Here is a 26,095-nt window from a genome sequence, read left to right on the forward strand (position 1 = left end):
TGGCTTCAAAGAACTGGTTAATGTAAAGTCGCAGTCACTGCTGCATGCTTTTAAATAAGTCCTGCTTGTATACATCAATTACTTTTTCACAGGGTATATTTCATAAACAAATACAGCATGGACCCATATGTTCACTTCTGACTAGTATATTTTCATGGTGCCCCTCCGGATAAATAAATGGCAGAGCCCTCTCAGACAGGGGTATCTAAGTTGACACAAGCACTAACATAGATTAAGTTGCACTAGCATCAGCGACCTCTAGTGCAATGCTTCTTATATGCTGCTTCTTAATGCTGCTACAGGCTAAAACTTTATTATGTAAAATGATGCACAGAGAGAACCTTTTCAGAGAGGCTTTGCACAACAAATGCTTCCTGTTCTGTTCTGCATGTATCAATCAATCATTGTTGGCCCATTTTGGGGGGAGAACAAGAAATGAATTCCATGGACAAATAACGCTGCAGGCTAGTATATCTATTGATTTTACAGCTGTCTAATTTTCTGCTTCTTAAGTTGTCTTACTGTAATTTTGATTTTAATTTGGTTTACTGTGTAGATTGCCTTGAGAATCTTTACTACTGAGTGACTGATAAATTGAATGAATAAGGCACACAACACCATAAATTGTGTGATGTCCTCAGCAAATGAATAAAAGAAATGTAAGAGCTATTTTATGGCCTTAATTGACTTGCCTTAAGCATCTCCAGACTGGAAATTATCTTTGCCCTACACAGCATAAGTTCCCCACCCCTTCAAGTGAAACATTTCTCCTTAACAAAGTAACAATATTAATCAATCACACACTCGCTCCAAACAACTTTGGAAATATGCGCCAACTAGCAGGAACTTTTGTGTTTAAAAATGAGTTTGACAAATATAAAGCTTTTTCTAATTTTCAAAAATTTCAAACAAATGCTTCTTTCGATCCTTTCCAGAAAACAGATTTGATCCTATCTATCTATGGGGGATGTTCCTCATGCCGTGAGGAATATGGATGGGGGCTCTATAGATGCCCTATTAACAACGAATGAGAATGGTTGTGAAACTACAATTCTATACAACCCTTGGAGCCAAAGAGGGTTAATAATATACCCTCTCCACATGAGTTGTCTCCCAAACAAAAAACCACTGCTCAGACAGAATCGTTGGAGATGTGCAACATTACAGACTTGACTACGCCAGTTTGACAACTAAACTTAATATCTTGGAACATTATGGGGTGGGCAAATAAGTTTCATGATGCAAATTTTGCAGTTTACTTACAAAAATTTAAAATTCTTTGTCTACAAGACATGGGCCCCTGAAACTAATTTACCATCTCTCCATGGATTTCGATCTTTTTCTCTCCCAGCTATCAAGACACGTCTTAGAGGCCATGGTAGCGGAGGCCTTACTATATTTATCTCAATTGATTTGCATGTAGATATACAAATATTGACTACTTGTTGTCCACAATATATACAGGCCCTACTTATTAAGAGTAAGCATTTTGGCTCTCTTATTTGTATAAATGTTTATTTCCCACCTAGCTTGTCAAAAAATGTAGGCCCTAATAGTATTTGGAATAGTCTATCTGAAACTCTTACCATCTTGGAGAGTCAATACCCTTCCACAAGGCTCATCCTGTGTGGAGATTTTAACGCCAGAATTGGGGCTGGTTCGAAACAAGTAGAGGGCACTAATTTTGGACAAGATGTCCAAGTTTCACCTGTTGCTAGGGTCTCCCAAGATACTAGTATAAACAAGCCAGGACTAAGATTTCTAGAGGTTCTCTCTTTGCATCAATTGCAATGTCTTAATGGAACCCACCAGGATATAACGCTGGGTACCTATACCTATGTCACCAACTGGGGAGCTAGCACAATAGATTATATAGCAGTTTCTGCCAATTTGCTCCCAGACATCCATAGATTTGAAGTTAACAACAGGGTTGAAAGCGATCATTTCCCTTTGTTGCTGTTATTTAATTTTGAAATGCTCCACCTCCCATGTCCCTCTCAAAATTTAAATGTAATTCACGTGGGAGAACAGAGAATAAGGTGGTCAACCAATCTGGGCACTTCCATTTTTCAGATATTTGAGAGTCCAACTTTTAAATCCCTTTATCAAGAAATCTTACATTCTAATTCAGATATCTTAATTGTTTATCAAACCATTATTCAAAATCTTAGACCTAAATTGGTCTGTGACAAACAATTTAAACCCAATAGAGTAGTGGGCAACAGATGGTTTGATCTTGAATGTAGAGATGCCCGGAAAGCATTATTGCATTATTCACGACAGGTATTTAGAAATAATGGTACTACCTCTCCTGACATTCTAGCTTCTATGAGGTTATCTTATAAGGCACTCTTAAAACAAAAGAAAGACACATATGTTAGGACACAATGGAAACAATTAGCCATAGCTGTGATGGAAAAGAATGAGAAGCAGTTTTGGGATATAATTTCTACTGGTATGCACACAGTTAGACCAGTAATCATAGGACACATTTCTTCTCAGCAGTGGCATACTCATTTTAGCAGATTTTATGGAGCTACATCTCCAGGGAACCACCCTTCTAATGTTTCTGAAACTGCTTGTCTGCCTTATTGGCCCTCTGTGTCAGTGTTGGAGATAAAGAAGTTGATTGCAGCTCTTGCCCTGCGCAAGACTTCAGGAGAAAATATGATGCCTCCAGAAATATTTAAATATTTTCCTGAGTGGTGGGCCCCAATATTAGCCAAAGTGTTTACTCATATTAATAATACAGGTATAATCCCAATGGGCTGGAAACAGAGTGTTGTTGTTCCTATTTACAAGAAGGGTGATAAGCAAGACCCAAACAATTATCGGCCTATTAGTCTTCTAGATATTGACTCCAAACTATTACAAAATAGATTGTTTAAAAATGCAGTTTCCCTAGTAGTAGTTACTTCTTTCAGCCACTTGTATGTTCCTGCATTGAAATGCAGTAACTTTTCACTGAAGCAGTAACACTGTTCTAGGGCACTCAGAAGGATATTAGCAGTAACATATCTAACCAGACGTGCTGCCAGCTTCTTCAAAATTAATATTTCCAAGGTGTAGGACGCCAGCCACCACTCGGAAGAGATCCAGCTTCTCTCCATCATCTAAGCCAATCTTCTTCATTGCAGTGCACATTCTGTTGAAGTCTCCATGGTCATCTAGCAGAGGATCCTTCAGAGAGCCTGATTTCATGTACTACAAACAACAACAATATAAGCAATCTTATAATGACTTGAACTAAGATTTCTATTTTTGAACATACTACAAAAGAAAACAAAAGAACCAAGCCTTAAAACACAGCACCCCCTAAAAATTTCAGGGTTTGTGTTCCAGACGTGGACTCTAGCAATATAGAGGAAACAAGAAAACCTGATTAATGTGGAGGACTATGATGAATGTGGAGAAAGAAGACTGAGGGGCAGAATTATTCAAAATGAGTCTAATGGAAAGATGTGTAGAAGTACATTAACTAGAGCAAAGTCAAAAGCATGGGGTTGCAAATACTTTCACTTTATGTGAGAAGTACCCTCTCTTTCCAGAAAGAAAGAAAGAAAGAAAGAAAGAAAGAAAGAAAGAAAGAAAGAAAGAAAGAAAGATGGATGGATGTTCAGGGAGACAGCAAACAGAGACCAAAATATTTGCTCACAAACATTACCCTAACTCTGAGTTGCCTTCATGACATGGTGACATCATCAAATCGACACTGGCTACATGACCCACAGCAGCTTGGGATTCCACAACCAAGACAAAGCAAACCCAGATTAAACAAAAGAAAGTCCCCAAAGAGCTGCCACTGAGGCAGTCATCAAAGAGGAGCATAAAGAATAGATAGAAACATAGAAGCTGCCTTTTACTATTGATCCATCTAGCTCAGTATTGTCTAAACTCGGGGGGGGGGGGGCATGTGCACGGACATGTGCATCCCCTGTGCACCATAGCATATGACACTCAAGGCCAAAAGGGCTGTACGTCCTGCTGTATAGTGACGGGCAAGAGTCCTTCGTATGACTACCTGGAGAGGCTGGTGATTGACCCAGAGACTTTCTGCATGCAAAGCATGTGTTTCACCCCTGACCTATGGCCCTACCTGATTTTGGCCCCTATTAAAGCATTGCTTTCATACCAAAAACGTTTGTTTGTGAGCATTTGGTTTAGCCCTGGTGTCAATGTTTCTGTTTGTTTGGCACAGGAAAGACAGGTTATAATGTTCACAGTGATGTCTAAAGATCATGAATGAAAGGAAAATCTAACAGAAAAACATCGGTGCTGGTAAACAGAGCTATGTATAGAAGCACATAAACATGTGCTCACTTTACCTACATAATGCGTAAAAAAATCACCAGGCAGTATTTTATACATACACAGTTTTGGTCATTCAGCTGTTTGAGTTCAAACAACACACACCACTACCAATTCAAAGTTCTAAAGATTTAAACTAAAAAGCAAGCTGCTACATGCAGGGTGCAGGGGAAGCATGCACAAAATAATTGTTAATCTTTAGAGTTCAGTAGAAGACCAAAGAGATGAAGCAATTGGTCTCACAGTCTACTCAATTTAATCCCAAACAACAACAAAACACCATTCTAATAATCTAAAAAAAAGAAATGCTAACATGCATCTGAAAAAATATCACATCACATAGAAATTTAATGAAATTAAAATTTCAAATTATACAAAGTGATCACCTCATCTTCCTGACAGGGAAAGGACAAAAATAATGTGAGCATTAATTGATTACTCCACTTACTATTATTAAACATGTTCAACTAGGTTCAAAGTTGAAAAAACAAAGACGATGACGTCTACAATGAAATAGGTTGATGATATCGAACGCATAACCTCTAGTTAGGAAGAGGAAAGTGACACTCTTGGAAACCAGTTTCAAGATCCGTATCGAGTTCATCCTGTTAGGTGTTTGCACCCTTATATTTGTTTCTAACAGAGCATGGATCTTGGATTCTCATATACCTCTGAAACCAGCTGCACAGACAGGTGAACGTCCCTGCACCCTGTACATAAATGCCAGGATTTATCCCATACCTTTTGATCAGCTCACAAGCTTCACCTGTGCTATCAGGAGCCAAATCTCTTGTGTGATAGACACATACTGCCACCCACCATGCTGAGACTGAGTCAGCTTTTCACATAACATCCACACTTCAGCTTCTCCAGCAATGGCGAAGCCAATCTGGGTTCAGTTCATGGGCTTTCAGCCCATGGCTACAAGTGCCTTTCAGAGCCCCTACTGCTGCCATGAATTCAGAAGGGGCACACAAATGAGCCCATGGCTATAAAGCAGGGTTTGGGAACCCATGGGTTTCTAGATGTTGTCCCAACCAGCACGGCCAACAGTCAGGGGTTTGTAGTCAGGGGGTACTGGACTGTCACAGCTTGATTATAAAGGGTTTCCATCCCTACCCACTCTTGCATGAGCATATTTTCACAGGCTTGTGGATTCTTTACTGCTCTTATTTAAATAAACATCTCTGGAGCACTTAGTTATGTTTTCAATAACATATTATTGAGATAGAATGCATTGCTGGACATTGCAACATCATTAGTTTTTTCCTGATTACCAACAAAGAAATTAAAGAATCATCTTAAAGGTGCCAGTGCATTCTCTGCATAAAGGAAATATCCTCCTGCAATATGCTTTCCTAAGGTATTACTAGACCATTCCTATAAGCCCAGAGCACTTTGCAAGGTACAGAGAGAAATTAAGAATAGACATTTACAAGGCCCACACTTAGGCACACTAAGTACTAGCAACAATACCACAAGCCTGAGGCTGGGCTGCCATTTGAGAGGCTGTCATGTTGAAATGACACTGAATTGAGATTGACACTGAAGAGGGATTGTTGCCCCTGTCTCAGGACCAGCTAGCAGTCTATGACAGCCCTCATATGAATACTATCACAGAATTATGGACCGCTGCTGCATTGGCCACTGGGATGCACTCGCATGGGGGGGGGGGGGCCTTGTATTTGAATGAACTGGCACAGAGGGTATATGCATCCCTACTGTGATTTGTACCACCACTACAGCAGCACATGTTTAGGGATGGGGGAGAAATTCGTTCAGCTCACATTTCAACACAAATTTGCCTAATTTCAAAGCACTGTGTGTACTAAAACTCAGTTATCCTTCATAATTCACACTTCTCTGAATTTCGTGGTTGAGTTCTCCAATTAAACAATGTGTACAAATATGTGTATATTACAAAAAAATAACATTCAGCGATGCATTATTTTGGTGAAACTGCTTGCGAAAATGTGTCTATTCGACAAAAAATGGATACAAGATTACACGTATTAGAAACTAACATACACATTTTTAAATGAATTGTCATGCAAGAGGTTTTTTTGTTTTTAAATCTCATCATTCAGGATAAACCAAACTTCAAGACTGGGAAAATGAGAAACTGAGAGAAACCTAAATTGACAGATTCAAGTCCCCACAATTGTACAAGTCACAGTGCCAATATATTGCCATGTGAAGGTGTTCAGTCTCACAGTGGACTTGGGACGGTGGGGAAGACAGGGGATTAACACCCAAGACCAGGCTTCCCCACCCTTGTGCCCTCCAGATGTGCTGCCATCCAACACAGCTGGAAGGCACTTGGTTCAGGAAGTCAGCCTTAGTCCTATGTGATACCCATATTGAAGTTTTCTTTTTTTGCCTGTTTAACTTTACTGAGACTATCATTACAAAACTATTTACTGTGTGCTTATTTCTTTAAAATCAGGTAGAAATCCAATAGAGTATCCAATTACAGGCCCATTTTTCTAAGGAACACGGATGCCATGATTCTGGCTACAATTTGAGCACACAGACTAGAACAGGTTCTCCCCACATTAGTCCATCTAAACAAAAATCAAGTTCAGTTTGTTATGAGACGGAACAACTGAGACTGTGAGTCCTGCTGAAATGTGCTTATGCACATGAGGATCTGTGCACATCCCCTGACTGGCAGGTGTTGGCTGTGACAGGGCCAATCATTAGTTTGGAGAAGTAGGGTTGGGATTCAAATCACCCTCCCTAAGTGGGGATCATCTTGCATAGGAAGAACAAAAAGTACCACGTGAACCAGAGTTTAGATACAGCAGAGCTATAATCAGCCATTCTTGCTGCTTTGCAAAGCAGGACATCTGACTAGGAATGCAGAGCATATGAAGTTGCTATCATACCTCAGGACTTTTGCGATTCTGTAAAATTTGCTTATCGGTTTCTTTGGTTGCAAAGTATTGAGTGCAGCCACGATTTAAATACTGTTGTAACACAAAAGGAGACAGAGTGCACAATTAAACACAAAAACTATAGAAGAGGTTTGTGAATAAACTGTTCAATACCAAAATGCTACTTGACCAAGAATTTGAACCAGCATGAACCAGCATGGTGAAGGACCATTTGTCTTGGTCCTGGACTGAGAAGACCTGAGTTCAACTGACTGCTCATCTATGATGCTCACTAGTGATCTTGCGACAGTCACCATTTCCCAGACTAACCAAACAACCATTAAAAAATAAATAAATAAGACCTCCTTTTGACTGTCTTAATTTTAGTGTGATTTTATCATGTATTAGACTGCAAACCACCAGCTGCTAACATATAGAGAGAAACTAACATATAATATAAAATGCTTATTTGCATAAAAAGATCTAATCGATTAAACTACAGTATAGGAAGATACGGAATTACAACAACAAGATTCAACCACCCCAGGCTCAAAACCAAGATTCAGGGCATGTTTTGGTTTAGTTTCATTGGATCTAGACTTAGACATATTGAAAGTAGATACACCGAAGTCAATGGGATTTAATTTAGACATTGATATTTTATGTCCCATTGATTTCAGTGCTTCTACTCTAAGTACAGTTAAGTCTGGATCCAGCCCATTTTAAGTATTTTGGAAGGAGAGTAGGGAGGAAGAGCTATCAACTCACCCTAAAATTGTCTGGTGAACTTAAATACAATTTTTCTCTTATTTCTTCAGGAGCTCCAGCACACAGCCTGTAGAAGATATGATAATTCCTTTCTTCTTTGCCTTGAACACAGATCCTGGACTTCTCCAGCAGATAATGTGACACAAATCCACCAACCACTGAATTCTAGGAAGAAAACCAAAGTTGGTTTTTTTGAAGAAAGGAAACATTACATTTAAGGATATAATAATGTAGAGGCTTTGCTCAGTATGGCTTCTTCACTACAAATCAGACTGGTGGGAAAAGGATGAAAGATGTTGAAGAAAGCATTGCTATGGAATAGCTTCTCAAACACAAATTCACAAAAATTTAAAATGCACTGGTTTAACATTTGTGGAATCAAAATTGCTAAAACTATTGGTACCTGTATATTGTTGTCTCCCTGATAGGGAGTAAGGCAGGCAGCAATCCTAAACACACTTACTAGGGCAGCCTCCCCCCATCAAGTGTCCTTCATCTCTGTTGGCTGGGGGATTCTGGGAGATGTAGTCCAACAGATCTAGAGGGCACCTGGTTTGGGAAGACTGTACTAGGGAGTAAGTTCTACTGAATCTAGTAGGACTTACTTTCAAGTAAACAGGCACAGGATTGGGCCACAGAGGTGATAATCTATCAGCTCAACTGTTATCATCATGGCTGAGCTGCATTTGTAACATGGGATTTATAATTTTGTGTCCTTTTGTAGCATCAGCACTTGCCAGAGGTAAATACTGTATTTGAAAAAACTATGTTTGTGTTTGTGACGTAACCATGTGAATTAATCCTTTCTTCTCCATTTTAATGTGGAGAAATGCTATTGCAAACTTTTCAGTCCTCAAAATGTGAATGCCTAATATTTTGGTTTAGGCAAAGATGATATGATCACTACACTGCCCTTAAACACAAAGCAAATGTACTCTTCTTGGTGCTGCAAAGTCCCCTGAGCAACCACAGAAGGAAAAGAAGGGGATTAATTGCTTTTTTGAAAGTACACCAGGTCAGAATTTCCTTGAATATAAGATTTTCAAATGTCAAGGGGACTGTTTCTTGCCTAGATAGATGAAAAAACATTAGTATCCAAATGTTGGAAGTAGAATGGCCAAATTGTGCTACCAAAGATTTATACAGAAGGGCAGATAGAAAGTACTAATCTTCACTCAACAAGCAGGGCTTTCTCATTTCAAATTACAGAAAGAAAAAGAAAATTCCTACAAACTACCATACACAAAAAAGTACTGATACCTTTTCATTGAAATGGATCTCTACAAATTTTCCAAATCGACTACTATTGTTGTTACGAACAGTCTTCGCATTTCCAAATGCTTCTAAAAGTGGATTAGCTATAAAAGAAGAAAAATAAACTAGTTTCATAAGAAGTTTATTACGCAAAATGGGGGGCGGCAGGGGTGGAATCACATGTTTTAATACTCTAGGAACAGGGAAATAAAGGACATAGGGTTGGATCCAGAATTTGCCTCCGGTGAACACAGTAGTGCCTTCTATCTGTACAAGGCTTCTGGTCCAGTGCAGCATTTTGCTGACAGAACCTTCTCCTGTAGCTACAGATTTAAAATTTCCAGAAATTTTGCAGCCATGCCACACCGTAGGAACCGGGGTACTGAGAGTCTTTTGGTTCCTGTGGTTAAAAGTTTTCTAGCCGCCTTGAGGTGCAGTATTGGGAAAAAGGCACGATACAAATAAATATAATAAATATATTTAATAATAGCCAAGGCAGCATTTCCTAATGGTGAAGTCTATTTGGATAATAATAATAATAATAATAATAATAATAATAATAATAATAATGGCAGTAAGGATTCTCTCACACGTGGGTTTGAAAACTACATTTATTGGGTAGGCTCCAAAGATGCCCTACTGCTAGTGTTGAGTACTGCTGGCTACTAGTCCCCTCACAGGGCCCGTACCACTGGGAGTGGCAATGTAGCGACTTGCCCTTTAAGAAACTTGCATTTCTAACCATTTGGAGGTTTTGCCCCAAGAAGCACTACACCACTGCTACTGCCAGTAGGGGCCAGCCACACATGTATCAGGAAACAGCAGTGCTCACTGCTCGGGGTAGGGCACCATTGGATCCTACCCAATGACTAATGAGAACAAGTTCAGGAACAGGACCCAAACTGCACTCCCCCCCCCACACACACACATATTAAGATACGGTCAAATGCTTCCCTAAATGACTATTAGTAAAACAGATTTTAAATCAATAACTCGAATAAGGAATGGAAAAAATAACTATGCTAAGAATCTTACAGAGAGGATTAAAAAAAAAATCCCCCCCCCCCCACGGCTTCACAATTTTCACTTTTTACATCTTTATTCTTACATAAAAAAATTTATTACAAAGAAATTATTTTGGGTGATTAAAGGCCAGGTAGTAATACACGAACAGCTTGTCTTAAACATTTTATTCCTCATTTAAAAATGAATATTTCATAATCCAAAATAGTTCAATTTTTCCAATTTGGGCGGGGGTCGGGGGTCCTTGGAAAACAATGGGGAACTATATTTTGTCCTGAACTTCCCTGGCTGCCTTCCGGGCATTCATAACTCTACCTGCAACCCCCTCTGCCCCCCAGAAATCTGCTCCAACAGGTTTTAGAGCCACCAGAACAACTTAAGTGTCCCTGAGAGTTACAGTGGGAGGAACAAACGAAAAAACAACCCTCTCCATTTCTGCCAGAATGCCCTAAGCAGAGGTTTGTGCAGGAAGGCTTGCTAGTAGGGGCAAACACTGGATCCAACCCCTAATTAAAATCAACACCTTAAATGTGTTGTGTTTTTCAATGGGAGAAAAGTATACTTCCACTACTACAAGAAAATACAAGCTGGGCTCCAAAGCCACATACAATTATTCAATTATGGTTGAATGTTTTAAGGGGATGGGGGAGGTACAAAAAAACCCTCACTAAGTAGATGCACCTAATGTAGTTCTTTGGATTCTGGCCATAGTTTCCCCAGAAATCCTTCCACATAAAATCTGAGATCCCTATTTATGTATTGTAATATTAATATTTTCCTAGTTAGGGCCTAATCAAACTTCAGAATGAATTGTTTACAGATGCATTACATCAGTCTTCCCCAACCTGCTGCCTTCCAGATGCGTTGACCATGCTGCTTGGGGATTATGGGAGTGGTATATCTAGAGTGCACTGGGTTGGGAAAGGCAACATTAAATTAAATTAAACCATCAACGTTCCTCAAATGCACTGAGAGAGTTAAGGCGCAATCCTATGCATGTTTAGACAAACTCCTGGCATTTCCCAGCCAGCATAGGAATGCTGGGAGTTGTAGGGCTTTTTTTCTGTCTAAACATGCATAGGATAGCACTCTTAATGAAATAGTCAAGACATGCAGGTTATGTTGGCTGCTCACACACACACTTCTCAATACATTTCAAGTAAAATCCCAGACTACCTTTAGGGAACAGACAGCTAGACCTTTTCTCTGGCCCTCCAGAATGCAGTCTACATGCAAGTCAGCACTATCAAGTGTGCAAAAGCTTGCTCAGGCAAGAAGAAGAAAAATCCCGTACCCACTCAGCTGTTTAATGCAACTGCACAGACATACCCAAGCACATAAATTATCTCAATCCTTGAGTGCTGGAGAATGTGCAAAGCTTGCTGACTTGCTTCAGCAATTCCTCCAGATCAAGGCAACTGCTAGATGAAAAAGGAGAGGGCAGCACTGAACCAATAGTGCAGCTACAAACACAAATAGAGCCATCAGCCAGCAATCTTGCAGAGATGCTTGGAAACTTGCCCAGACGATGCAGATTTAGCTCAGCTGCTGCATCACTGACCCGCAAAGGCGACACTCTGAGCAACCATGCCCCAAATTGAGCCATCAAAAAATCAATACTAATAAGCTGAAGCGTGGGGTCCTTTGCACTTGCTATAGCTCCCCAGAGGTAAGGCAAACTTCATGCAGTGTATGTACATGGCATATGTGGAGTACAAGCAGACTCAAGACATTAGTACAGAACAAGGCTACCTAGATTAAGTATTGCTCGTATCATCCTAAGAATGGCCTCGCCGAATCAGACCATGATCTATGTGGCTAAGCATCCTGCTTCCGAGAGCAGCCATATCAGAGGATTCTGGAAACTCTTTAAGAAGGGCATCATTTGGCATTTAACATGGAGGCTGAATTGAAGTTTACATTTTGCCATCATGGATGATCTCCTCCTCCTTGGGTTCACAATTCTGCCCTTACTCACATTTTTTTGCCAAACCTAGACTTAAAAATTGTCTCTAACTCAAACCAAACCAAAACGGATGTAATAATCATTTAGGCCCAGCCAGCGGTGGCTGGTGGCTCCAACCCTGGTGGGGCTGGGAGTCCATTCTGTGTTTCATGGTGCAAGGCGGGTGAGCATCCAAGATGTCCACAAAAAGGAAGAGAAGTCTCAGGATGCTATGGAAAGGTTATTATACAAAAGCCCGAAACGTTTTGGCCTCCTCCAGGGGGTCGTTATACTGTCAAGTCGCCATCACAAGACAATTTGTTGTTAAGCATTTCTGCAGCCGTTATAACAACCCCCAGAAGAAGGCCTAAAAAAACAAGAGGCTGAAACGCATCAGGCTTTGATATGATAAACCTATCTATAATGTCCTTGTGCACATTCTGTGTTTCATTCAGAACAGCTAGAACTCTAAAGGAACTATCTGAAGTGCTGAAAACTACCCCCAGAATGGGTTCAGCACCTTGGATAGAGTTCTGGCTGGTTCTGACTGAAACTCAGAGTGAATTTACCGCCCCACCAAAATCAGAGCCACCAGCCTCCACTGCTCCCAACCCTGTATTAGGAACTCTTGAGATGGGCAGGACCTGAAACCAAGTAGAATTGGGTTTAGCATTACAAAGGAATTTGGACTTCTGTCACCAATGACGCTTTTTTAAAAGTCAGTATTCAGCTTGAATATCAGGGAAGAGTAAAGATGATGACTGACTGTCCAAAGCCAAATGTTTAGTTTCCTTAATATTTTTTGTGGCTGGTTTGTAACTCAAAAAAAATTGAGTTGGCAGGTGACCTTTCAAGCTATGCAATTCATCAAGCAAACATACAAAAGAGTCACAACAAAGACTCAATGTTTGCAAGTATTTCAAATGCGGAGAACTGCTGTTGCTTTTTAGGAGGCTACAAACAGGCTCTGTGAATAAGTCCTTTTGTTGTAACAATACAAACACACTGTATACATGCATGTTAAGATGTGCTTAACAACTTCAGTAAGAAAACAAAAACGGGTGCAAGTGTGTAGTAGCGGCTCTCCTAGGTAAGGCATTCATTTCCAAGCTGCCCCCACCCCTCCCCATGTGGCCAAAGAAAATACCTACAGGTCCCAGTGTTAGAGAATGCAGCTTCAGACAGTCTGCCCAACTGTCAGCCAATTTCTTAGATGCCACGGATACGGAATACTTATATATTCAGCTGTAATTAAGCAACATCATCCTCTGTTATTTCATGATCCATTAAAGATGGAAGCTTTGCTCTACATTCGACACCAGCTGTAAAGCCACAAAGCAGCAGTAGGAAGGCTCAGGCTAAACTGTTATTCAGTGGCCATGACGCAATGTGCCCCTTTACAAAGACACACACCATGTAAGAACATGAGAGCTGTGCTGGATCAGACCAAAGGCCTATATAATCCAGCCTTCTGTTCGCAGTGGCCAACCGGGAACCAACAAGCAGTTGATAAACCGCCCAGAGAGCATATACAGCATATTTGTATATGGGGAGGTATACAAATGTAATAAATAATAATGATGATGGTGACGATGTACATGAACACAATAGCACACTTTGTACTACATGTACCTACAATAGTACATGAACACAATAGCATGCTTCTGGTCACTGGCATTGAGAGGCATACTGCCTCTGATACTAGAAGTAATGTACAGCCATCATGATTAGTAGGACCTGTTATGTTCTTCCGCCCCCCACTCTCCTTTTCCAAACAGCAACCACATGTATGGGGGAGTTTTAATAGCCCAGCAGGACACGAGAACCTTCCTCTTGTGCATTATAATGAATGTATTAAAATAGGAATAAAATCTGCCATTAAAGAACAAGAAATTGTAGTACAGCGGCGTAAGGGAAGCAGAATGATGACAGAATCATTTTGTCCTTCATTATATCCATGTCCATCCTTTAAGAATCTCAAAATTGGAAAGCAAAGTTGGACAATTGATTAATAGTACCCATCTTGGATCCAAATGGTATATCCTTCACAGAAGGGCTACTCCAATGGCCTGTTTGGAACCTGCACATAGAGAAGGGGGCAGTGGGACCACATGGCTGCCCCCACTCCTGATATCCTGTGTGTTACTAATATACCTCCACCGGGTGTCCATGCACTGGCAGCTGCTCACATGTAGGATTGCCAGTTGCAGATGCCCGCGCAAACATCCAGTGGCAGGGCTGGGAGTGCTGCCCCCATGGAGAACACCTTAACAGGGCTCTAGTAGAAGAGAACCAAGTGAGAAAGGTGGCTCCAAGCCCAAAGAAATTCTTCTGTTTGCACAAGGTCTCAAGAACTTTTTATAACCCTCCGGTCACAGCCTTACTCACTCTGCATCTCATTCTGTAACACAGCCTTCCCCAACCTGGTCCCCCCCCCCACATGGGTTGGACTGCAGCTCCCATGACTCCAAATGGCCATGGGAGTTTCAGTCCTCTACATCTGGCGTTCATCAGGTCAGGGAAGGCTGCTGTAGCACAACTGTGCCACTAACGTGTACAAAGGCTTCCACCAGCTCTTGCACGAAGAGTTCGTGGAACAGCACTAAGAATACATTGTTCCACTAACACTTCTTTGCATCCAAACCTTGCATGTTTTTTGTGGGGGAATGCCAGTCTGCAAGTTCAATTTAATGAGAGGTAGGAAGCACAATCCTTTTTCTGAAAGACCTTCTAAGGTCAAATGTTGAGAAAAAAAAACTATAAAGGAACAATCATTTGTTGATGGAAGTTTCATAGGAGCAGAATGAGACAGACTCATCTGTGGGTATCTTGGTAAGTTAACTGGGCACAATCCAGCTTCCAACACATGCCCTAAGTAAACTGAACAGTGTTCTACATTCCAACAGGACTTTTACAAAACAAATTCCTGGAGCATGATGCCCATTACTTCAATCTGCCAATATTTTTCAATGCGTACAAAATCAATCAAAATGAAGCATGCCACAGTACCTTCTACAATTCTGTCATCAATATCTTGCCCACTACCATAGGATTCAGTCAAATATCTGTAAGAGATAGAAGAAGAAAATGTAATCATACTTTACCTGACAGTTGTAGGATTACTTTGAAAGGGGCACAACAGATCTGCCCCACTCACAAAAAGGGCTGTATCCCAAAGTTATAAGAGAAAGGCTACTTGTTCAATAGGGATTTCCCTCTCCTCCCCACACTGCAGTCTCCTATGGGGATCAGGGGTCCTCAGGAAAAACCTGGGATGCAGCTCACAGGGCGTAGTGAAGGTAGGTATCGGAAAAAAACAGGTAGACGTAGGTTATATATATGAGAGTTCTGCCCATATCCAAAGATCACATGTATGGAAGGCTGCTCACACAGTGAGACTTTCACAGCCGTTCTCTGGTTCTCCTGGGGGTCTTTCTGAGGCCCAGGAGAGGTTCTCCAGGGTCTGCAGTGAGAAAGAAGGATTTGGAAAGACCCACTGTGTGAGATCCTTCCATATATGTCATCTTTGGATACAGTCCAATATATGTCGGGTCAGATAATGGCAGGTTCATGAATGCTGTTGTACAAAAGTTCCCTCAGATTCAGTCTCTGAGATTCAGAGGTTTTTCTCCAAAGAAACTGCTTAATAACAAAATTTTACTAGACCAAGTATTTCTTTATCTAGTGAACCAGCAAGGTGAAGCAGCTAATGACTTGGACTGGGAAGACCTGAGTTCAAGAGCCTGCTCATCTATGAAGCTCACTGGTCACCATGGGGCAGTTACTATTTCTCAGCCTAAGCAACCTCACAGAGTTACTGTGAGAATAAAGGAAGTGAAACCCATGTGTATAATCCTGAGTTCCTCAGAAGAAGGGCAGGATACAAGTGTGTGCATATGTTTTCGCACAATGAGAGAAACAGTGTGCATGCTCAGAAAGTTTCCCATCATCTGGAACCCTATTTGCATATTGGAGTCTCTTTAGAATTGTAGCTTGTGGTACCTGGAGTTCACATCTCACCAATATTTTCATGGAACTGAGTTGCACTTGTTCAAGATTTTTAAAGAGAGATTAAAATGGCTAGATGGCAATATTTTATTCAGAGGAAATGTTTTCAGCTGGAGATACAAACCGTAAAACAAATTTAGTGTTTTCTGTCTTGCCAGCTCCTGACTCTCCAGACACAATGATCGACTGACTCATCTTGAGTACTTTCATGTCGCGAAATGCTTTATCGGCTGGAGTAAACATTTAAGAGAACATTAAAAAGGATTCATGGAAGAACATAGATCAATGCTTTCATTAGCCTTTTGAACACTATGTAATATTCTTGTCTAAGCATCATTTGATGTAATGAAATCAAAATGTTCAAATCAAATCACTTTATTACGGTCCAAGACCAGCACAATCAAAATGTTTCCTTTTAAAGTATTCAGCTATATATATTTATGGCCTAAAAAGTAAGTGTAGAACAACAAGCAATGCCATGTTGGTTAGAGAACAAGTGTTTTAATTTATTTATTTAAAACATTTATATCCCATTTTTCCACTGTACAGTTTGCAACAGCCTTCTCCAATCTGATGCCCTCCAGATGTGTTGGACTACAATTCCTAGCATGCCCCAGCCTGGCATGCTGGGAGTTTTAGTGCAAAACATCTGGAGGACACCAAGTTGGAGAAGGCTGGTCTACAAGATAGGTAGCAAATATATTATACATAGTTCAAATTAAAAAGAGAAACCAAACACGTTAAAGTAATTAGATTCAAATAAAAAGCAAGCAAGAAATAAATCAGAAGCTGCCTGACTGTGAACATGGGTGCTAAGCAAATGTCTCTAGAGAGGCTATTCCACAGCCTAGGCTTTCCCAAGCATGGTGGTCTCCAGATGCTTTGGACTACAGCTCTCAGTATCCCTGCCCATTGGCCATGATGGCTTGTGTTGATGGGAGTTGAAGTCCAAAACATCTGGAGGGGAACAGGTTGGGGAAGGCCTAGACATTACCAATGAAAAATGCCCCACCCCTGACTTCCAGACATGGGAGTCCAAAGAGCAGGGTCTCAAGATGAGGATCTTGGTTAATGGGTAGACTCACATGGCAGAAGGCAGCCTTTCAGATCTTCTGCCCTAGGCCATTCAGAGCATTAATTGTGCCCAGAAACAAATGGAAAGCCAGTATAGATTTTTAAGCACTAGGGTGATAGCTTCAAAACAGAAAGACCCAGTTAACAAGGTGGGTGCCAAATTTGTAACTAGTCGAATATTGCAATCACTTTTCAAAGGAAACTCCACAGAGCCCACTGCAGTGATCTAACCTGAATATTGCCAAGGCATTGACTACTGTGGTAAGGCTATTTCTCTCTATGAGTGGACACAGCTGGCACAGTAATGGAAATTAATAAAGGTGCTTCTGGCTATGGATGCTATGTGGGAATCCATGTATGGCCTGAACCTAAAAGGGAAATTTAACCCTAACAACAAGCTGACCTCCATCTTGTCTCAGTTGAGCTTCAGTTTATTAGTCCTTATAAAGTTCATTATTGACACTTGTTAAGGACATTTATCCCTTATTTTTAGAAATTACTTATCTTTCTCTCCTTAAAGAAAGAGAAGCGGTATCTTATGTGAAATTACACTTCCAATACTAAGAGACAAGTGAATCAAAAATACATCAGTGATAGAAGGAGAGGTAAAATGGCATGCCACTTACCAATTGCATAGACATGTGGTGGTAGTGTCCCAAGTGATCTACCCTGATATTTTTTAACAAAATCTGATGAATAAAGTCTAGGTATATCAAAGTAAGGGTTCACTGCTATCAAGATGTTGGCTACATACGTCTGCAAAGAAAGAAAACACATAACAATTTTTTAAGGTCATATTTATTTGGAATTCTTACAGAAAAACTCTAGAGGCCTACAATGAAATTGTTTTGAGAGTGCATTGTACCTTGTTAGTCTCAAAACTGCAAAACTTAGTCTCTTTGATGTCAGAACTAAAAATATTTGAATTTAAGTTTTTACCTTGCTAAATGTGCAGTATATTATTTCTTATTTTAATCAGTGTATTATTAATGTTTTGTTTTAAATCACATTATAAATAAATAAAGTATTTCAAATTTTAAGCACCTTTAACAATTGTGTGCATTTTTAAAGCTGGATTTGTTAATGGCACGTAGTTTGCAACTTAGAATCATTTTCAAAATTATGCAAATATCCATTAAACAATTTTAAAAGAAAACATACCAATGACCCAATGCAGACAAACACGTAAACTACAATTCAGGGATTGAGAGTGTAGGGAGGGAAAGGGTTTTAACGTAATTGCATGGCCATTTCTGGCACTCCTTGTAAAAGTTTCTTCCTTCTATATCACAGCTGTCACTTGCCGGAGCAGATGGCAAGGACTAAGTGTCATTTGGTCAGAATTCATTACATACAACCAGGCCATCTGATAGCTACATAAAAGATTAAGGCGGTCATCTGAGCTAGGAAGTGTCAGAGGTAGCTTGTGCTTGCTTCGTAATATTTTTTTAAAAAATGAAGAAAAACATGCATCTTTACTTTTACCTCACCTTATTGGCAAATACTTGCCTGCAAGCATCTGCATTGGTTATGCGTTAAGCACATATGCAACACAGTGATATTACACAGAGAGAGTGTTTGAGAGTCCATATTCAACAAAACAGATTGCTTTACTCGAAGTCCAATCTTATGAACCTACAGTTCACCTGCGTCCTAATACACTCAGTGAAGGGGGTGGGGTTATCATTATTTCCACACATACACACAAAATGAAAATTCGAAATAGGTCTCCTTCTACATTGAGTTGTGACAAACCCCCATATTTTACAACTAGTACAGTACTTACATAAATTCTGTCCTTACTGTATCGAACCTTTACATTGTGTAAGAGTGTGGCTTCATTTAAATACATAAGCGAGCCTACAATAAAAGCAGAGTAGTGGTTTACATCAACACAACACATATTCATCCCAGTTTTATTAATTAATTTCACTTCTAAGTAGTTCTTAAACACAAAACAACTTCTAAAACCTGAATTGGGAAAGCCACTGCAACATTCCTTGGGTGAGGGTATGGATCAGAATTGAGTGGTAATATGCAGTAGTCTAAATGAGGAAACTCATTGGGCTCCACTAAACGTATCCTAATACTGCTGCCTGTGACATCATTTTAGCAGCACTACACAGGCAGGAATGATGGGTTGGATCCGACACTGACCATCTATCAGTGGAACAGAAATTGCTGATTTACCCCTTCCAGCTGCATACATAACTCTCCTCAAATCTGCTCTGAAGAGTCTGAGGGCCCTCTGAAGCACATTTGGTGGGGTGCAGCAGGAAGAGAACAAAGGAAAATCTGCTCAAATGAACTGAGTATGCTTAAAATGGTAGGTTAAAAAAAACCATTGGCCCCTTTACGGACAGGGCAAGAATGTATGTTACTTTTTGGATGGATGAGGTACTGGCAGTGGCAATGCAGTAAGAGCCATGTCCCCTCAGGAAAGCACCAGGAAGGAAAACTACTAGTTCTATTACCTGCCGAAGATATACCTGCATTCTTTTCCCAGACTTGAATACTACCTAACCCCTAAATATGCCAGGCCAAGAACAGCATCTCTATAGTTAGGATGAAGTTCTGCACTGCTGTATTCTATTCTAATGATTTCCAGAGGGTAGCCATGTTACTCTGTCACGGAAAAATAACAAAGAGTCTTGAGGTACTTTAAAAACCAAAAATTGTATGCATCTGATAAAGTGATTAGTGTCCACAATAGATTATGCCAGAATAAATTTGTTTGTCTTTAAGGTACCACAAAACTCTTTCCCTGGATTCTGTTGATTTCATTTTTTTTTACAAGTGAACTATACTTCACACAAATTTGGCGTGTGTTTTTTCTCACTGGAAAAAGAAAACAGGACAATCTGGAACCTGCTGGCTCTTTAACACAATACACACAGATAAGTTCTTTGATGAAGAGTATTTTCTCAAAAGTTCCTTGTGTCTACTTGCCAAGATTCGAAAAAGGAAATAATTATAATTGCTACCCAAGCCAGATTTTACATGTTTCACTTACAGTTATCCTCCACATCCTTCTTACTGTCTTCCTCTGCAGGAAATACTTGGTTGATAGCAGCGAGAAAGGTCTGTCATAGAAAAGAGAGAGCAAATTTTGGCTTCATCTATAAGTTGAAGTATACTAGAAATATTTCACAAGAAAAAAACTTTATTTAAAACTGGATTAGTGCAAGTGGTTCAGGAATACTTCATCAGTTTTCCTGATGGGTTACAATGCATTCATACATACTCTCCCAGCAACATTAACTTTTTAATGTTCACTGTTTTTAACTTTTGTAAACTGCCCAGAGAGCTTCGGCTATGGGGAGGTATATAAATTTAATAAATAAAATTCAAGAAGTCCAAGAAAAAATAATTAGAGGCCCTTGGGTAGATGCTTTTACATTTGTATTTATTTGTGAAAGGTAATGAAAGACAGTATTCTCCCTTATGAGCCTGCTTGTGCTTTGAGATCTTATTTATTTATTCATTAAATTTTTATACCACCCAATAGCCGAAGCTGTCTGGGTGGTTCACAAAAATTAAAACCATAATAAAACAACCAACAGGTTAAAAGCACAAATACAAAATACAGTATAAAAAGCACAACCAGGATAAAACCAGGCAGCAAAATTGATGTAAGATTAAAATACAGAGTTAGAACAGTAAAATTTAAATTTAAGTTAAAATTAAGTGTTAAAATACTGAGAAAATAAAAAGGTCTTCAGTTGGCGATGAAAAGACTACAGTGTAGGCGCCAGGTGGACCTCTCTGGGGAGCTCATTCCATAATTGGGGTGCCACAGCGGAGAAAGCCCTCCTCCTAGTAGCCACCTGCCTCACTTCCTTTGGCAGGGGCTCACGGAGAAGCCCTTCTTTCAGTCCCACCATCTTCACAGGTGCACTTGGTGGGACCAGGGAGACGGCCTTCTCGGTGGCTGTTCCAGTGCTTTGGAACTCTCTTCCTAGGGAAGCTAGGCTGGCTCCCTCCTTGTTATGCTTTCGGAAGCAGGCAAAAACTTATTTGTTCCGACAGGCCTTTGGAGAATAATCTAGCCCTCCATCTATGTTAAGGTCTTGTAAAATTGTTGGGTGTTTAAAACGTTTAAAGTTTTAATATTGTGATTTTTTTTAAAAAAATTGTACATTTCTTTTCCTAGCTTTAAAATTTAAGGCCACCTTGAGGCCCAATATTGGGCAAAAGGCGGGATACAAATAAATATTATAATTATAATTATAATAATACAAATAATTTTATTTCAAATTAAAGTTAACAAAATAAAGGCAAGAAAAAGTGGAATATACATAATAGTATTAAAAAAATCACTAAAGAAACAAAGAAATTCACTAATTTGTACTACGTTTGTAATTATGATCATCATGAGGAATGGCTCCACTCTAGGAAGTCTGGCAAATCAATTAAAAATACAAGCTGAAGTACGAAAATTGACATTACAATGTTCAGTACTTTTTTGCCAAAATCGTCACAATAAAAGTCACATGCGTTTCTACTGAGCGGATTTGGGCAGCAGTGGCTGGTGCGGTCATGTGCTAAGGCAAACAGCACTTCATGCTGAAGGCCACTGTGTAGGAAAGTGAGTTCTGGGTATCAAGCTGGGGTGGACACCCAGAGACTGTTAGCTCAGCATCATCCAAGAATGGGGCTGCTGACTGGCTAGCAGTGCTCAAATTGGGCCCATTATGTTAGCAGCTCACTCTGAACAATTGCAGGCATCAAGGGTAGGCATGGTAGGGCACCTGCCGAAGGCCCATGCCCCAGCAGGGACCCATTGACAAGAACCCAATGGAGTTCCTCCTCCTCTTCTCCACGGCAACCTGTTTGTTCAACTGCCTCTCACCCTGGCCAACACAACAGTGGTGGCAAGAAGGAGGAGCAGTAGATGCCCCTGCCTACTTACTCACTGGCTCTACTTGCTCACTGCCTGTCAAGCAAGTAAGTAGTAGCAATAATGAGAAAGAGGAGGAGCAACAGCAGCTGATGACAATGGAAGAAGGTCACATGCCAAAGAGATTGGTTCTTCTCCTTACAATCACTCTGTCGAAATCTTTGTATCCCGTCACTCCTGCTTGTGGATAGGGGCAAATACTCTCTTTTCCTTTATTCTTCTTAAGCTAGGCAAACCAAGGTACCTTTTCTTGATTTCCTAGATTCTGTACAGCGTGCGTCACTTAATTGTGTGTCTCAAGTGTTATATTATGCCTATATCTGTATTTGATGATTTCCCACCATTTATAGCATTAATTTAAGATGTCAAAGGGTTGATGACGTTGCGGAGCTAATAGAGCCTTTCAACATAATTCCTATGCCTTCAATCTTCAGGGGTGTCCCAATTAAACAAACTGTAACCACGACAGTCTGGGGTGGTAATGGGGCAGCTGCAAGGGCTACCAAGGAGAGGAGAGGGTGGAAAGTCTGCTTCCACTTGCTCATTGCCAAGCACCTAAAGCTGGATCCAACCTGTTGAGATAGGGAAAGTTATATCTTTTTTTTAATAGTTCGTGACACATGATATCCTTATTACTTCAAAAGATGTTTTAACCTTATTCAATGTGGTCCCTCTATTAAAAAATAAGTAAAAATAATTTCTAATGAGTCAATGAAGAAAGATAACCAAGGGGATACTTTAAGACTCAGATTGTTCTTATTCTAAATTTTAACAACAACAATTCTTCCAAACCAAGAGTTATTTAGGTCTTTCCATAACGTAAAATCTTTCCAGTTTTTTAGAGAAGTGGTTTAAAGTGGAGAGATACTATTTGATCAACTTTAAGAGAATAATATACCCAGATATTTAACTGGCATTGATTTTCAAGAGCACCCAAACTTTATATATTAGGTTTATGCTGTTCATTGAAATAAGTCCGAATGAATGCAGATTCTTTAATTTTGAATCCTAAAAATTCTCCTAGCATTTGTATCACATGCTTCATGTTCTGTAAAGATTCTGTTGAATCAAATCAACTTAACATTATGCCATCTGCACAGGTTGGATCCAGACTTAGACATACTTAGAGTAGAGTAAGTCTACTCTAATCATAACCAGTTCCTGGTTGTAACCAACGGTGACTGTCTACTAGTGGAAGAGACAGAGCAGGCAGAATAGATTCCCCTTGCAGCCCCCGCAAACTGCTCCAGAGGGTTGGGAGACCTCAAGGACAGGTTTGGACAGTGTAAGGGTGCAGAGGAGAGGCAAATAAGTTAAAGTCTCATTGCATGAATCTGCTCTCACCATGTTGATTGTCACCCATTGATTTCAATATGTCTACTGTACATTAGTCATAACTAACTTAAGTACCACTAGCTTCAGTGGGTTTATGCAATATACAACCAAGTCTGGATCAAATCCCATGTTATTTCGATTTCTTTTGCACCTATTTTTATTCCTTTTATCTCCCAAATACTTTGAATAGCAATGGCCAAACATACAATGGGTCAGTTCACCCAACTGCTGCAGCCCACCATGGCTTATTTAAGCCACAGTAGGTTGCAGAGTGCACTGGCAACCATTTTGAATATTCAAGCCATGCTGGGCAGGCACAGTGGCTTATTGTGCCATGTGAACCTGGTGAGGGTGACTTATGTAAAGGTTAAACAACCCTCACATAACCCTAAAACAGCCCATGGTTGTTTAACCCTCACATAAGCCACCCTTATCAGGTTCACATGACATAAGCCACAGCCACTACCTATCATAGCTTGAATATTCAAAAGGGTGGCCAGGGTGCACTGCAGCCCACCTTGACTTAAATAAGCAACGCTGGACTACAGTGATCATTCGAACTTGCACAAAGAAAGCTGAGGGCAGTTCCTGTGCATGCAGTTCTCTGCAATGTACCCAACAGGTTCTATTAAAGCAAGCACGACCTGCTCAGTCATTCAGATAGCACATCCATATGCTTGAGATTGAGATCCTTAAAGAGGATCCATTTTCTCCAGACGAAAGCAGACTGCTTGGAAACTAAGTAACTATATGGATAGCCAATCCAGCTCCCTTGCTATAATTTTACACACCCACACTAGATCAGATATCTATCTACCTTTGAATGAACTTTGAATACATCCCTATGCACCTGTATGCCCCTCTCACACTCGGGTACAATTGTAATAAAAAATGGAGTCACTTTGCTTTTAAAAAGAATTAAGAAGGTACAAAAAAGTCATAGGATGAAATGTGATTGTTGTTGTACAAAAGCTTCAGCTATTAGGTGGTACAGAAATGTAATAAAAACATAAAACATCTGGAGGGCACAAGGTCGCTTATTCCTGCATTCAGAGATTCAGCAAATCTTGTGTATACAGATGTTTTGAGAGCAGGGAAAAAATATCTATAATATTCTGTTTCATTCTGCTCTTATTTCCTTCCTTTTTAAATATAAATTTAAAAATTGTGTTGGAAGAGTGCCCAGAGGTTTGTGCAAAGGGGGGGGGGGGGTGTCAGTTAAACAAACACCCACCTACACAGAAGGAAAGTACCTCTGAGAATGCTGAGATTACTGTTCAGTAATTTGACATAATTTTTTAAAGAGAGTCCCATGAAACCAAGAAGTTTTTCCCTGTTGCATCCTTATTTTTGGGTATGCTACTACCATGTTGTCAAATATAGTTTCACAACAGCACCTTCTGGAAGGCTTTATTTATTTAGAAAGAAACTGAACACAATTATATCACCCTTAGGTTTTCCTTCTCACAGAAGGGAATGAGAAGCATCGTTAGACTCGGTTCTGTATTATTCCTGAGAAAAACCCACCAACAGGAAGAGGGAAGTCTGCAACTAAACCTCTTGACCTACAAACCAGGAACTTCCTCTGCTTCAACAGGTAAAAAAATCTCTGCATTAGTTTAAAACAATGTATTTGCTTTAGGTTATTTCATACACATTTAACACATTTATTTATGATAACGAAAAAAACAAAGTTTTTTTTTTTTTTTGAGGGAGAGGTCTCTTCTTCCTTTTCCCTTTTGTTATAGGATACAGGCCCTCTTTCCATAGAGTGGGGGGACTAACCTAAAAAGCAGCCTTCCAAAATGTTAACCAGATTTGCCATTCCTGTTGCCAAGCTAAATAATACAATGTTTTAGTACTCCTAACTAGGTTTGGGCGAAACCAGACATTATGAACACACAGCAGCAGAAAATGGCATCTTGCTACCACCACCCTTGCCAGCACTAACTAATGATGCAAAGTGGGGAAACAAAGCTGTGAAGTAAGTTGTCCTAGATATTATTTGCAGGGGCCGTCAGCCACATGAATAACTATTTCACAGGACAAGTAGCCCTTACAAACTACATTAAATACACAGCGACAAGCTGAAACCCTGCTTAATAGACCCATCAGACCCATCTTCATTTTCCATCCCTGCATTGGTTATAATATGAAAATAAGCAACAACCGTGACAAATGTATACTCCTCGTGGTATTCTACGGCCAGATTGCACCTGAAAAATGATTAGACGGATTCATGGTAACCATTGCTAAGAAATTTCTGAATGAGCCTATTATAGACATTGCTCACAATCCCACATACTATCGAGCATTAATGGTGCTTAAACATGCTGGCTTATGCCCACAGATGCTCATACCGCAGAGATTGCTCTCAATTTTCATTACAATTGCTTTTAAATCATCCATAATAAAAGTGCTTTTATTACAGATGATATAAGGTTACTCAGCAATGGTTTAGTTTCCCTGAACTAATGATCTACTTGGGACTGTGGCACTAATGCTTTGAAAACGCAAGAGCACTATGCTGGAAAATCCACGTTCCAGCTCTTGTGGAGAGTCTCCACAGATAAAAGAGGCTCTCCTCTTCAGATCATCACCCTC

At 40.0% G+C, this 26,095-nt stretch overlaps 1 protein-coding gene across 5 annotated transcripts in view; it reads right to left on the bottom strand.

The window, feature by feature from the left end:
- The window catches only part of MYO6 (myosin VI), a 153,836-nt gene that overhangs the window by 70,152 nt on the left and 57,589 nt on the right, over nucleotides 1-26,095 (bottom strand). For all 5 annotated transcript variants that reach the window (XM_063124932.1, XM_063124931.1, XM_063124930.1 and 2 more), the window contains exons 3-11: nucleotides 20,270-20,339; nucleotides 19,043-19,116; nucleotides 17,883-18,012; nucleotides 16,307-16,412; nucleotides 15,184-15,239; nucleotides 9,213-9,310; nucleotides 7,953-8,117; nucleotides 7,197-7,277; nucleotides 3,024-3,204 (exon numbers count right to left, since the gene is read on the bottom strand). In XM_063124932.1, the coding sequence (XP_062981002.1) occupies nucleotides 3,024-3,204; nucleotides 7,197-7,277; nucleotides 7,953-8,117; nucleotides 9,213-9,310; nucleotides 15,184-15,239; nucleotides 16,307-16,412; nucleotides 17,883-18,012; nucleotides 19,043-19,116; nucleotides 20,270-20,339 (961 nt within the window). The remainder of the gene's footprint in view (nucleotides 1-3,023; nucleotides 3,205-7,196; nucleotides 7,278-7,952; nucleotides 8,118-9,212; nucleotides 9,311-15,183; nucleotides 15,240-16,306; nucleotides 16,413-17,882; nucleotides 18,013-19,042; nucleotides 19,117-20,269; nucleotides 20,340-26,095) is intronic.

Source organism: Elgaria multicarinata, chromosome 4, assembly GCF_023053635.1.
Source record: "Elgaria multicarinata webbii isolate HBS135686 ecotype San Diego chromosome 4, rElgMul1.1.pri, whole genome shotgun sequence".
Taxonomy (NCBI): Eukaryota; Metazoa; Chordata; class Lepidosauria; order Squamata; family Anguidae; genus Elgaria; species Elgaria multicarinata.